Below are 15,215 nucleotides of genomic sequence, written 5' to 3'. Positions count from 1 at the left end.
CCCTCCTCAATATGACATCCCTTCAAGTATTTAAACAGAGCTATCATATCACCTCTTAACCTTCTTTTCTCCAGGCTAAACATCCCCAGCTCCTTAAGTCGTTCCTCATAGGGCATGGTTTCCAGACCTTTCACCATTTTAGTCGCCCTCCTTTGGACACATGGCTCCAGTTTCTCAATGTCCTTTTTGAATTGTGGTGCCCAGAACTGGACACAATATTATTCCAGGTGGGGCCTGACCAGAGCAGAATACAGTGGCACTATTACTTCCCTTGATCTAGATACTATACTTCTACTGATGCAGCCTAAAATCGTATTGGCCTTGTTAGCTGCCACATCCCACTGTTGACTCATGTTCAACTTGTGGTCTACTTGGACTCCTAGATCCCTTTCACACGTAGTTTCATTCAGCCAGGTGTCCCCCATAATCCTATATCTGTGCATTTTATTTTTCCGCCCTAAGTGCAATACCTTACATTTCTCCGTGTTGAATTTCATTTTGTTAGCTTTGGCCCAGCTTTCTAGTCTATTCAGGTCATTTTGAATCTTGATCCTGTCCTCTGGGGTATTAGCTATTCCCCCTAACTTGGTGTCATCTGCAAATTTGATAAGTATGCTCCCAATTCTGTCATCCAGGTCATTGATAAAGATGTTGAATAGCACTGGGCCCAGGACAGAGCCCCGCTGGACACCCCACTGGTCACTTCTCTCCAGGATGAAGAAGAGGAGCCATTGTTGAGCAGCCTTTGTGTTTGGTCGGTCAACCAATTACAAATCCATGTAACAGTTCCTTTGTTTAGCCCACATTTTACAAGCTTGTTTGCAAGAATGTCATGGGGAACTTTGTCAAAGGCCTTACTGAAATCAAGATATACTACATCCACAGCATTCCCTTCATCTACCAAGATGGTCATTTTATCAAAGAAAGAGATTAGGTTTGTCTGGCATGACTTGTTTCTCTGAAACCCATGTTGACTTTTTGTGATTATGGCATTGCCTTCTAGATGTTCACAGACTCTCTGTTTAATGATCTGCTCCAGAATCTTTCCTAGTACTGATCTCAGACTAACTGGACGATAATTGTTGGGATCCTCTTTTTTCCCCTTTTTGAAGATGGGGACAATGTTTGCCCTCCTCCAGTCTGCTGGGATTTCTCCTGTTTTGCAGGAGTTTTCAAAGACTATTATTGCCAATGGCTCCGATATTACATTTGCCAGTTCTTTTAATACCCTTGGATGGAGTTCATCTGGTCCCAGAGACTTAAATTCATTTAGATTAACAAGGTATTCCTCTACTATCTCTTCTTATTCTGTGCTGAAATTCCTCTTTTCTGTCCTCTGCTCCATTATCCTCAGGTTGAGCACCCTTTGCCTTTTCTGAGAAGACTGAGGCAAAGAAGGTGTTCTCTGGAGTAGCAGAAAACAAGCTTACTCCCTCCTCAGTATGGCATCCCTTCCAGTATTTAAACAAGGCTATCATATCACCTCTTGACCCTCTCTTCTCCAGGCTAAACAACCCCAGATCCCTAAGGCGTTCCTCATAGGATATGGTTTCCAGAGGTTTGCCTTAGGGCTGCCATAAGTTAGAAATGACTTGAAAGCACACAACACTATACAGATTAATATTGAGTACAGAGTAATATTGAAGCCTCAGGTTATGAAAGTATATTTCCACAATTGTGAGAGTGGGATAGAACAAGGTCCAAAAGGATGCAAATCATGTCCCTTGCCCTAAGTTTCCAAGGCGAGGCAGGTCTTTCAGGTCTTTACAGTGGTCGCTTACTCTTCATGGGAGAGAAGAAAGCTATCATCATCATCATCACTACCACATATTTATATCCCACCCTTTCCCCAAAACTGGGACTCAGGGCAGCTCACAACGTTAAAAGACCCCCAAAACAGTACAATTAAAAGCATACAATAATAGTACATTAAAGCAGAATTAAATTACTGCAAAAATAAATTACATGTTAAAATATCAAATAGCTTAAAAAGATAAAAATGTTGAAAACATGTTAATATATAAAGCCCAGGGCTTTATAGTGAAAACAATTTCATCTTTAAAGTTGTTTCAGTGGTTATTTTTTTTAATGTTGTATGTATGTACTTTAATATTTTGTATTGTTTTGTACTCGTTTGCCGCCTTGAGTCCCTAAATTGGAAGAAAGTGTGATATAATAATAATAATTGGTCAGTTCTTAGTTCTGGCCAGTTTCCATTTATGTAATTGTATGTGGTTCTTAGACTCTTCCAAGAGCCAGGAGATATTCATGTGGTTTGTAAGTTCTCCCAAGGAACAACAACAACAACAACAACTGTCCCAAGTTAAAACCTGGCTGTCCATGGACAGCTTTCCCTGACTCTGTCATAGGAATGGAGGTAGGGCTGTTTCTAACTTTGATTTAAACCTTGTCTTGGAAGTGTCAAAAGTAGCTTTGAGCACTTTAAAAACCACTGCGATTGTTTGCAGCCAGTGCTAAGCCCTGAACCCAACTCCGCTTGCAAGCCTCAAGGCACTTTCGTTGCAAAGTGTGTTTAAGGCAATGCTTCCCAGGCAGAGCCATTGCAGCTCCTCCCAAGAGAGACTACAGTTTGCAAATCCAATTGCAAGCAGCCCCCCAAGGCATGCTGGGAGGTGTAGTCCTCCCTGGCCCGCAATGAATGATGGGAGGGCATGATGGGAGTGGTAGTCTTCCTGGCTAGAAAGGAGGCGCCCAGGGTTGCTTCGTGTTCTGTCTCTGGTGGATGCACAGACCATCATCCTCTCCTTTGGCTTTATGAGAAGGGAAAGGCTGGCCATTGCTTGTGGCTGCATCAGATGCAGCCCAGGCCTTTTCTGGAAGAAACCAGGGAAGCCCTGGCTGCTGCCTCGGTCAAAGGTGGGCTTTGAGGCGGGTCGCCCTTTGGCCGATGGCTGGCTATCAACCTTGGCATGCAATATTTGCAATTTATCCCATGCAATGTTCACAATTTATACCACGCAATGCTTGCAATTTATCAACTGCATTCTTTTTGCAATTCATCCCATGTTTGCATTTTACCCCGTGCAGTGTTTACAGTTTATCGTCTGCATTGGTTTTGCAATTCATCCCATGCGATGTTTGCAATTTATTGTGTGCAATGCTTGCAATTTATCATGTGCATTTTTCACAGTTTATCCCATGCAATGTTTGCAATTCACTGCACACATTTCCCCCTCAATTTATCGCATGTAATTCTTTTGGTGTAATTTACCGCATGCACTTCTCGCAATACATTGCTTGCAATTTTGGCTGTTATCTGCATGTGTTTGTGCACGCATGCCTTGCAATTTACTGAGTGCAACATTTGCAGCTTGTTGCGCATGGGTTTTTTGCAATTTGTTGTGCTAATTTTTTTCATTCACTGCATGCATTTTTGCAACTTGTTGCATGACTTTTGCATGCAATGCTTGCAACTTGCCACATGCATTTTTGGCAGTTGACTGTGCGCTATTGCCAGTACACCTGTCTACGTCTACACTGTTCCTGGAGTATTCTGTCCAGTGTCGACTGAGAAAGGTGTAGATCTCTTAGGCTGCATCCGCACTGCAGAAACAATCCAGTTTGACATCACTTTAACTGCCGTGGCTCACTGGTACGGAATTAAAGGATTTATAGTTTTGAGCAACCTTTAGCCTTCTTTGTGAGAGAGCCACAACAAACTACAAGCCCCATAGCACTGAGCCATTTATTTTAAAGTGGTGTCAAACTGGGTTATTTCTGCAGTGCAGATGCAGCCTTGCTGGGCTTTTGAGTTTAACATTTTGAGTGAATGTATTCCTCTTTTCTTCTTCCTCTACCACCTTGATTTAATATATCTATATCTGTCTCTCTTACTTGGCAGGTTCTTCATGAGTTGACTATGATATCTGAAGGAGATTGCTGCTAAAAGTGAGGAAGAGGAAGTAGAAGCATGGTAAGCAACTTACTCTTCTGTGTAGATTAAGGCTGCATCTTCACTGGCAGAAATAATGCAGTTTGGCACTACTGTAGCTGCCATGGTGCAATGCTTTGGAAACCTGGGATTTGTAGTTTTGGGAGATATTGAGCCTCCCCTGTCAGAGGCCTCTGCGGCCGCAGTGGACTACAAATCCCAGAAATCCATAGTTCTGCTGCTACAACAAACTACAAAACTTAGGATTCCATTGCATTGAGCCATGGCAGCTAAAGCGATGCCAAGCGGCAGAAACAGCCTAAAAGGAGACGAAGATCTGTGAAATCATAGTTTTCTGTGGGTTTTTCGGGCGATGTGTCCATGTTCTGGAAGAGTTTATTCCTGACGTTTCACTGGCATCTTCAGCGAATGCTGGCATGGAAAAGAGTTGGGTATAATACGCACACACACGCACACACACACTGTGTGGCCCTGGTTTGGGAGGAGTGATTTCCATGTTAATCTGTGTATTGTTCTGTTGTTGAATGGCGAGGACTCAGGCTCTGAGGATATGCAAAGAGGAGATGTGTCTGTTTAATTAGTGGTCCCTTGTCTGCTGGGAAGCTCCCCTGACTCTGGCTGGTTTTCATTTGCATTTGCTGGGTCTTGATTTTGGTGTTTTTCAGGACTGGGAGCCAGAAACTTCAGCAGCAGCAGAACACATCATAAACCATCCTCAGCATAAAATGCTATTTGAAAACACTGAAATTCTGCACCATGCCAACAACTATCAGGTCAGAATGCACAGGGAAGCCGTTGAAACCCACAAATACCTAGACAACTTCAACAGGAAAGAAGAAACCCTTAAAGTTAGCAAAGTTTGGCTACCAGTCCTGAAACCCCCCAAAATCAAGACCCAGCAAATGCAAATGGAAACCCCGCAGGGTCAGGGGGGGGTTGCCAGCAGACGGTGGAGCATTCCTTAAATAGATTTCCCGAGTTCTTCCATTTCAACAACAGAACAATACACAGATCAGTATGCATAGTGCTTCCTCTCAACCAAGAGTCTATAGTAAACTCTCGATTAGCCGACATAAACGGGGCCGACTGATTGTCGGATGACCGAAAATGTCGGATAATCCAATGAGGTTTCCCTCCGCTTGAAGGGAGCTCCACAGAGCTGCAAGCTGCCAGGGAGGGGACTGGGCCAAGGCCAGAGTCCCCTCCTCAGTGGCCTGGCTTCCCTCAGTTCAAAGGGAGCTCCATGGAGCACCCTTCCAGCTGAGGGAAAGCTAGCGCCGGCGGGGCTTGGCCCCTTCCCTCCCGAGGGAGTCCTTGGGCTCCCTTGGGAGGGGAGGCAAGCCGCGGAGGACAAGCCAGGCTGAGCACCCGGGTCTTTCCTCCCCTCGAACGGACTCCTGAGAATCTGGGGAGAGGAAAGAGGAAAGAGAAGCCGGGAGGGAGAGGCCTCGGCATGGGCCCAGACCTCTCTTTCCCAGGCCTGCCCTCTCTCTCAGTGGGCTCCCTGGCCAGTCTTCCTCTTCCCGGACCTCCTCTTTACTCCAAAGGTCTCTTCAGAGTCCTTTGAGGGGAAGGGAAGGGAGGCAGGGCAGGAGAGGACTCGGCGAAGGTAAGTAGGGAACGAGGGAAGGGAGGAAGAAGGAGGGAGGGGGGAGGCGAGGGGCTTTGGTTAACTGAGACTCTACTGTATATACCCCACTCTCTTCCATGCCAGCATTCTCTGAAGATGCCAGCCACAGATGCTGGAAAAATGCCAGGAATGAACACTTACAGAACATGGCCACAGAGCCCAAAAAACCCACAAAAAGTTAGGAATGCCGGCCGTGAAAGCCTTCGATTTCACATCTGTGAAATCACGCTCGAATATAGGAGGAAGACAGCACAGGACTTCTCCAAAGTCCTATCTTCTCCAGAAGCCTCACCATTTTAAGTCTCATGCTGAGGTCTTTCCTTTGTCTTCCTCCTAAAGAACTTAAGAAGAACTGGAAGACCTTTGAAAACAGCAGCCCTCCCTGGCTCTCTGCCTTTTGTTCTATCTATGAGAGAGTAGGGGAAATGAAGGCACTACTCCCCATACATAAAAATTGTCTCTTCTCCCAATGAAAGATCCCTTTGCTCCCCAAATTGCTAGCACTGCAGAGACAGAGCTAAAGGCATCTGAGGAAGTAGACTTTAGTCTACAAAAACTCATGCTGCCCGTTTTTTTCCTTTAGTTCGTCTCAAAGGTGCTACAAGATCGCTCTACATACTGATTCTACAGACTAACATGGCTATGTCTTTGAATTCTGCAGAGACTGAGACGGTGAAAATTGTCTGCTCCTAGAACATTTCTGTTTGCTGTGGGGTTATTCACACTGTGAAAATAATCCGGGATGAATCCCTGTTCAATCTCCATTGTTCACATACATCCCAAACGCACCTGATTATATTTGGGAGTGGGTTGGCCGCCAAACCCCCCCCCCACTTAATCTGGGATAATCGATATCGGGTTTCCCTTTCATTTATTGGAAAAGATCTGCTTTGTTGGTAGTGTGAATTACCGTTGTGAATAGCCCCGAAATAAAACTCTGCATGCCTTGAACATGTTCTGAAAGCATTTGATTTGTCGACCCCATGTTTATCCGAATGCTTGCGCATGTGAACAACCAAACTCGAGGAGATGCAGATTGATGCGGTTTCATAGTGTGAATAAGAAACCCGGAATGCATGAGGGAGATGATTCATATCGTCACGCTAAAGAAAATGACATCTGAATGACCTCTCAGTTTGCATTCCTTTGCTAGGGTTAGATGCCTAAGCTCTATTTCTAAATGCTGAACTTGCAGTATTAAGTAACTCCTGTAATATTCATCCCATTTCATCCCTACCCATCTTAATATGCTTTGCAGACTTAAATCAGAGTCCTGTGGTTTTGGAAGTCACTGCAAATGACCGCTTTACGGAAGATGCTGGGAGACAGGGTGCTGACGGAGGTCAAGGGAGACCTTTACAAGGACCTCTCCTTTCCAGCGAATGATGACTCCCTTTTTTTTAACTACTCGACTCCACTGGCTCATTTCCGAGGAGAGATTTGTTGGCTGAGACCTCAGGTTTGTTTCTGACCGATGTGGTGTTTGGGAGTGGTCCGAGGCACATCAAATATATGTCACAAATGCATCACCAGTGCTCTCAGGATAAGGATGGGCAAAGAATTAGCGTGTCAGGATCGAAGGACCCAGTTCCATTCCAACCACCCCGCGAAAATGGAGGCTCATGCATATCCAAGCCCCATAGGCTTGAATGCGGCGCATGTGGGGCACGCATTATTGGAAATAACAAGGTTGCCCCTCCGTGAGTATTCAAGGTCGCGGATCCCAGATCCACAAGTTCAGAGGGGCGACTGTATTTTAATAATGTTTATAGTATTGTATTTTAACTGTTGGTTTGTATGTTTTTAATTGTGTTTTGTATTTTAACGTGCTGTATCCCGCCTCGAGGAGAGGCGGGAAAGAGATAAGAATAAGAGAAAGGAAAGTAGTGCTCCATGGGCTTATACAGTGTGCCCTTTCCTTATGCAGGGGACCTGTTCCAGACACCCCTCCTGGCGTAAGGCAAATACCATGTATGCTTGAGCCCCATTGAAAACAATGGGGCTCGTGCATGCGGCGTGACGTGTGCCATTGTTCTTCTGTCGTGTGTATGATGCGGGCACACTGTGCATCAGACATGGCAATTAGGTGGCAACCTAGATTTTATTGGATGGTAGTTTCCTAGTTGCTGAGCTTATTTTGGGGAGAGGCTTAATACTTTGGATACTTCCTTTAAAATGCAGACTGAAACATGAAGCAGGCTCATCATCCCAGTATTGTGGAAGTTGCTAGCCACAGCTGAGATAATGCAAAGCTGCCTCTGTCCTTCGGGTCTGGCTGTTTAATCCCGAACCCAGATTTACTCCTTTGCAAAAAAATAAGAATGGATAAAAGACGTGACAGTGTTTCCTTTGTAAACCTTTGCTCTTCTTTTTCCCTGCCAGGAGATTTGCTCTCTACCTCGCTTGTTTTCAGACAATCATTACGAATGGCAAGTCAAGCAAGGGATGCTGGGAGATTGCTGGTTCCTGTGCGCTTGTGCCGCTTTACAGAAGAGTAAATACCTTTTAGCCAAGGTATGGGAAGACATTTGACTTTTTCCTTGTGTCAGGGCCATACTTGTTATTCTGGATCAGGTCCATGTTGTACATTTGGGCAGAGCAGCAACATTTCTGTGCTAAGAAAAATGCACGGTATTTTTTAAAATAAAGAATAGTGTTCCGAGGGATTTGTTCTTGTTGTGTGCCTTCAAATGATTCCCTTTTTTAACACATGTGGATGCGTGGATGTGCCTTCAAGTCACCTATTGATGGTGAAATTCATACGGTTTTCGTAGGCAAGGACTCTTTGGAGGTGGTTTTGCCAGTTCCTTGCTCTGAAATGTAGCCCATTAGCATCTTGTATCGATTGATGGTCTCCCATCCAAGTAATAACCAGGGCTGACCCCGATTAGCTTCCAAGATCAGATGGCATCTGGTGCCTTGGTGGCTTAAATGTATTTTTTATTATAGAAATGTAACTACTTAAAAATATACAAACAAAATCATTAACAAAAACAAACAGAATGACAAACAAAGGATAGAAGGAAAAAGCAAAGGCAAAAAAAATATAAAATGAACAAATGAATAAATATTTACATTCTGGCTTTGGTTACGATGGCTATAACTCGCAATGCCAAATTCTCACTTCTCCAATTGCGAAAGAAGGTTTCCTATAAGCGTCTCCCCCTTCGCCGCAGTTTTTGAACCTCGTGGTTGACATGTTCTTTTCATTTTTTCCGCCAGAAGTCAGCCAAAGGCTCCCAGTCTTTCAAAAACATCGCCAAAGATTTTTCCTTGATAAGAGTGGAAAACTTACTCCATATTGCTCTAAAAATGGAGTGTTTTAAATTTGTTTTGTTTTGTTTTATATAGTTATTTTTATTCCAAACACATAAACCACAACAGAACACTAACACTACAATACATAACATGATATAAACATAACAAATGATTAAAAAACGTAAAATACAGATACACATATAATACTTCCTCTCATCTCTTCTGAGGTCTTTTTCTTCTAAGACTTACATCCCTTTTAATTTTCTCAATTTCTTTCTATACCTCTGTCTTATCCTTCAAGTTTCCCTTCTTTAAGGACTATAAACCACAAAGTTATTTTCATGTTATATGATTATATAGAAGGTATAGTTACCTAGAAGTTACATACAAGTCACTTCTGTACTGAATTGGTGAAAGGTCTGGAAACCATGCCCTATGAGGAACGACTTAGGGAGCTGAGGATGTTTAGCCTGGAGAAAAGAAGGTTAAGAGGTGATATGAGAGCCCTGTTTAAATATTTGAAGGGATGTCATATTGAAGAGGGAGCAAGCTTGTTTTCTGCTGCTCCAGAGAACAGGACCCAGAACAATGGATGCAAGCTCCAGGAAAAGAGATTCCACCTGAACATTAGGAGGAACTTCCTGAGAGTAAGGGCTGTTCGACAATGGAATGCACTTCTTCCTCGGAGGGTGATAGAGTCTCCTTCCTTGGAGGTCTTTAAACAGAGGCTGGATGGCCATCTGTCAGGGATGCTTTGATTTGGATTTCCTGCATGGCAGAAGGGGATTGGACTGGATCAGGGCCCTAGTGGTCTCTTCCAACTCTATGATTCTATGATTCTATGAATTACTGCAAACCATTTGTGACGAAATAATAGATAAATCAAGTTCTTAACCCCCTAATTATACATGTTATACATATCACAGCACCTTTTGTTTTCCTGTTGCTTCTATTATTATTATTATTGTTGTTGTTGTTGTTGTTGTTATGCTTTATTTATATAGCGCTGTAGATTTGTACAGTGCTGTACATACAAACAATAAGATAGATAAGAGTAAACCTGCCCATGGCATACAATCTAAGAAATAATAGCATAATACATATAAATAATACATAACAATACAGGAAAGGGTTCAATAAAACAGGCAACAAATTAAAAGCGTCAAATACCAAATAATGTTCACGCAATGCCTGGGAACGTAATTTATCGTAAATTAAATGTAGATCTATATCTACATCTAGATCGGTTTTAAATTGGTTTGGTAAGCAGCTTTGAGTCCAATTTGGGAGAAAGGTGGGGTATAAATCAGTCAGAAAAATAAATTAAGAGTTTTATATAGAGTTTTTAAATTTTAACATGGAATGTTTTTAACATTTTAAAATTGTTTACTTGTTATTTAAAATTTGTAATTCTAATGCTTTGAATTGTTTTAACTTCGACTGTTTTAAATTTTCCTAACTGCCTTGAGTCCCTATATTGAGAGGAAGGTGGGATATAAATATGATGACGATGATGATGTGCCAACCCTGACCCCTTCTGTCTTTGCCACCTGTTCTGTTCTCCACAGGTGATACCTCCTGGTCAGCCCAGCTGGAGAGATGAGAAGTACAGAGGCTGCTTCACTTGCCGCGTCTGGCAGTTTGGCCACTGGGTGGAGGTCACCATAGATGACCGCCTGCCTTGCTTGGGAGGCAAACTCTGCTTCTCCCAGTGCCAGACGGAGGATGTCTTTTGGCTTCCCCTGCTAGAAAAAGCTTATGCCAAGTATGTGTTTTGCTTTTACAGGCAGTATTAATAATTGTGAAGTTGTAGGCTTTCATGGTTGGCATCCATAGTTTTTTGTGGGTTTTTTGGGCTGTGTGGCCATGTTCTAGAAGAGTTGATTCCACAGCATCTGTGGCTAGCATCTTCAGAGAATGCTGGCATAGAAGTGAGTGAGGTGTGTGTGTGTGTGACCCATGGTTGGGAGGAGTGGTTTAGAAGTTAATCTGTGTATTGTTCTGTTGTCGGATGGCAAGGCCTCTGGGTGGGAGGATAGGCAATAAGGGATTGTGTCTATTTAATTAGTGGCCCATTGTCTGCTGGGGAACCCTTTTCCTTGGCTGGTTTTCATTACTATTTTGCTGGGTCTTGATTTTGGTGTTTTTCAGGACTGGGAGCCAAACCAGTGTTATAAACCAACCTGGGCATAAAATGCTGTTTAAAAACACTGAAATTCTGGACCATGCCAACAACTATCAGGTCAGAATGCAAAGGGAAGCCATGGAAATCCACAAACACCTAAACAACTTCAACAGGAAAGAAGAATCCCTTAAAGTGTACAAAATTTGGTTACCAGTCCTGAAAAACAATCAAGACCCACCCAAAAAGCTAATGAAAACCACCCAGGTCAGGACAAGACAATGGACTTCACAGGATGGGGCCATGGAGGTTTAAGCGGTGTCAAACTGTATTATTTCTGCAGTGTGGACACACCCTAGAGAGAATTTGGGCTCCATTTGGTCTCAGATAGGTCAAATCCATTGTATCTATCAAACTTTGCACCAGCTCTGCATTTAAAATGAGTTGGGGTTTTTTATCTGTCAGATTTCTTCACTGTTCAGTTTTTGCAAACCATACAAAGGAACTAGAAATATAATGGCATGGTGGACAATCCTCACTTTGTATTCTGTGATATTCCCAGGGCTGAGGAGTAAAAGAGTAAGAGGTTTTTACAGGAGTATTTGTATTTGTTACTCCTTATTCCTGTTGTTGTATTGTACATACAGACATCAAAAAACAGTTTTATTATATTGCACTGGGGAAGGGACTGGGAGGCAAAGAGGGACACTTCCATGCACAGGTGGCTTTTCCCCAGGGCTGTTGAGTAGGAATGAGTTAAAGGAATAAGAGGTTATTACAGGAGTAGGAGTAGCATTAAGAAAAAAATTTAATCCAGAGTAGGAGAAGGAGTAACCCCAAAATTACCACTGCTCCCTAGCCCTGGATATTCCTTCAAAGTTGAGATTCCACAGGCTAGAATATGGTTATTCCTTATATTGTCAAGGGCTTCTGTATTTTTCTCACCAGCTGAAGTTGGTCCCGTCAGGAAAGAAGGCTTTCCTTCTTCCTTCAACATACTGATGTGGCTTGGCAATTTCACTTTGTTCTGTTGTTTTGGCCTATGCCTTTCTAGGGTACATGGCTCTTACGAGCAGCTCTGGGCCGGCCAGGTTGCAGATGCGCTTGTGGACCTGACCGGAGGTTTAGCAGAAAGGTGGGCCCTAAAAGACCTTGGCCGAAGCACCGAAAGGGAGCGGGCAGGCAAAGTCTTGGAGAAATCGGTCTTTAGGAGACTCATGAACCTGAAGGAGAAATGTGTGATGAGCTGCTCTGTCTTCAGCTCTCGGCAAGGTAATCGATCCCCTGTGGATATGGGGGTTGCACCGTGGATTCTGCTCCTTGGGCAGCTCCTATAAAGTTAAGTGTAAAAATCTGGAGTGGACACTTCCATCACCCCACTGACCTGGAAGAGCCCAGCCTGCCCACTCTGCATGCATGTCTGTGTTATGGATGGAACTGAACCTTGGATCATTTTCTGATGGAGTTTCCCTTTTCTTCGTGCCAGGGACCAGTGAACTGGGGGAGTTCCATGCCTTCATTGTTGTCGACATGCAAGACCTCTCCAAAGTGTCCAGGAAGGATATTATCTTATTGAGGATACGCAACCCCTGGGGGAGACGCTGTTGGAAGGGGCCTTGGAGGGAGGGGTGAGTCACCTGTCCTTTAGGAACCATCTTCCTTGGGATTATTTACACACACACACACACACACACACACACAGAGTTGCCCCTTTGTTTTTGTGGACTTGGGATTTGTGTCCCTTGTCCATTCATGAGCAGCAAATGGAGAGGACAAAATGGGCCATGAGTCTGCGGCATGCACACGTGGGTACCCCCAGGCGTGCGCTGCCATTCAAGCCAATGGGGCTTGAATGTTGCTGATTTTTCATTTTGAGGGGGGGGGGATCCAAATGGATCTTCTGCAAAAAAAAGGAGAGGTGACTATATATGTGTGAGTTTGCTTAGTTGAATCTTGAGTGTTCTTGCTGGCTGCACCAGATTCCATTCATACAGTAGAAACTGGAAATCTCTGAAGTCTGACATGAGAAGAGAAAGCAAGTTGAGTATTTGGTGAAAGTTCTATTATGACTGGCACTAAAGCAGTGTTTGGGCTATTCTGCTTCCCTTCTTTAGAAGATTGTGGAAAAGACTATGCAACAGGCCCTTGGTATTCATTGGGGTTTGCTTCTAGGGCCCCCTGTGGATGCCAAAACCCATAGATACTCAAGTCCCATTATATACAGAGGTGTAGTTAAATAGTATCCCTTATATAAAATCAAGATTTGCTGTTGGAATTAAAAAAACCCAAACATTTTCAAGCATGGATGATTGAATCTGTGGATACAGAAAGACAGCTGTATATTTACCAGCAAAATCCCTTTGGGCTGATTGTTCCTGGCCCCTATATGTATGATTTCTGACCCCTAGCTTCCTAAAGTTTGCTGAATTACAACTCCCATAATCCCTTACAGTTGGTCATGCTGCCTTGGGGCTTTTGTGAGTCAAAATTGAAGTTGGGAAACCACTGCTTTGAGTAAAAAGTCATTCTTGGCTTTTTGCTTCTTGGCCTGTTAAGTACAGTAATCTCTCCATAGCAGCCAGATTTATCAGTTTGTGAGTGACCAGTGTACCAGCAAACCTCAGTTAACAAAACAGCTGATAAAAAATGCTCCTGTTGGCAAAGTCTGTTTTGTCCACAAAGCCCGCATCTCTTCCTCCTTGTCCTTTGCTTGGATAATATATTTTTGTTAACAGCGTCAGCATTGGAAGAAGTAGCATGTCTGTAATAGAAGATCCAGTAAATCTTGAGGGGGAAAATAATAGAGATTTATTTAAAGGAATTGTCTGGAGTGCTGAACCTGTTTTGGTGATAAGCTATGTTACCTTGGAGAGCTCCTTTAAGTTTAGCTTAAGACCTGGAGTGGATTAATTGTCCCACTGACATGGAAGCCAGCAGGCAGTTCTGGGATATATCTGTATCAATTTTGCAATCCAGTGGGCCTTCCACATTCGCTGGAGTTAGGAGCGGAAGACCCCCATGAAAGTGGAAGAACCGCAAAGGGCAAAAACTCTATCTGAGAGACCACCTCTCTAGCAACCTCTAACCCTCCAGCACAACTCTGTGGTCAACATCTGCCAGAAGGTAACCATAGAATTGGGCTGGAGGGCCTACAAATGCCTAGAGAAGTGTTCTCTCTAGGAATCTCTGGGTCCTCCAGCATGACTTCTGGTGGATGTTGACCATAGAGTCATGTTGGAGGAACTAGAGATTCCTAGAGAGACAGATTAACCAAATCCATGTATAATCAGATCCGCAAAAGTCAAGGCTGCAAATGGGGAAGGGCCGACTGTATTTTAATTCCATTTTAATTGCCACTTTTGCATGTTTTTAATTATATATTTGTACCTTTTTAGTTGGGTCCCAACAGGATACAAATTAATAAAATAATGAATAAATAAATAGGTTGCTGTTTGAGGTTGTGGTTGTGGCTGCACACTTAACTAAGTGTGGCTGCACTGTGGGACTAAGGGGAACTTCTTATGTAAGCGGGCACTAATTATCTCCTTACACAAGTTTGTAAAAAGTACAACCGCTGGTGTAATGTGGAGTTTTGCCAGTGAAATTCCTCCATGGGCCATTTCTTAGGTTGCGAGCCCCTTGAGGGCAGGGATCTGTCCTCTTGTACTGTATTTGGTGCAACATCGAAGTTGGGAATCATGTGGCCCTCCCAGCAACTTCCAGTCTTCCTCACCATCGGCTGTGTTGGCAAGGCCTGCTGGGACTTTCAGTCCAGTCATTCCTGCAATAGCAAGTACATTTCTATACCGCTTATCAGTGCACTTAAGCACTCCCTAAGCAGTTTCCAACTGTAAGCCAATTGCCCCCAACAATCTGGGGACTCATTTTAGCGACCTCCTCGGAAGGATGCAAGCCTGAGTCGAGCTTGAGCCCTTTGCTGGTTTTGAACTCGCAACCTTATGGTTTGTGAGTGAGTGGCTGCAGGACAGACATTTAACCCCTGCGCCACCAGGAATCGCAGTAACTATCTGCCTTGATTGTTTTGTTACCTTTGTATCCCAGGGGACCTGGATGGAGCCAGCTAGACCCAGTGGTTGCTACAGAACTGTTGTCCCAGATCCAGGAAGGAGAATTCTGGGTAGAAGAGGAGGAATTTTTTGCCGAATTTGATGAGATCATCACCGGGTACCCGATTACGGAAGAAGGGCAGCTGCAAAGCCTTTACACTGGTAAGATGTACCGTATTTTCCGGTGTATAAGACGACTGGGCGTATAAGACGACCCCCAACTTT

At 43.7% G+C, this 15,215-nt stretch overlaps 1 protein-coding gene across 1 annotated transcript in view; it reads left to right on the top strand.

Moving 5' to 3' along the window:
- The first annotated feature begins 2,703 nt into the window (after window positions 1–2,703).
- The window catches only part of CAPN10 (calpain 10), a 28,292-nt gene continuing 15,780 nt past the window's right edge, over window positions 2,704–15,215 (top strand). The window contains exons 1-8 of the mRNA XM_042458560.1: window positions 2,704–2,877; window positions 3,863–3,934; window positions 6,802–7,002; window positions 7,926–8,057; window positions 10,370–10,566; window positions 11,978–12,195; window positions 12,410–12,551; window positions 14,986–15,152. Of these exons, the coding sequence (XP_042314494.1) occupies window positions 6,841–7,002; window positions 7,926–8,057; window positions 10,370–10,566; window positions 11,978–12,195; window positions 12,410–12,551; window positions 14,986–15,152 (1,018 nt within the window). The 5' untranslated portion in view covers window positions 2,704–2,877; window positions 3,863–3,934; window positions 6,802–6,840. The remainder of the gene's footprint in view (window positions 2,878–3,862; window positions 3,935–6,801; window positions 7,003–7,925; window positions 8,058–10,369; window positions 10,567–11,977; window positions 12,196–12,409; window positions 12,552–14,985; window positions 15,153–15,215) is intronic.

This window comes from Sceloporus undulatus, chromosome 3 (assembly GCF_019175285.1).
Source record: "Sceloporus undulatus isolate JIND9_A2432 ecotype Alabama chromosome 3, SceUnd_v1.1, whole genome shotgun sequence".
In the NCBI taxonomy this organism is placed as follows: Eukaryota; Metazoa; Chordata; class Lepidosauria; order Squamata; family Phrynosomatidae; genus Sceloporus; species Sceloporus undulatus.
Note: the sequence above shows the minus strand (reverse complement) of the source record. Positions and strands in the feature narration are given on the sequence as shown.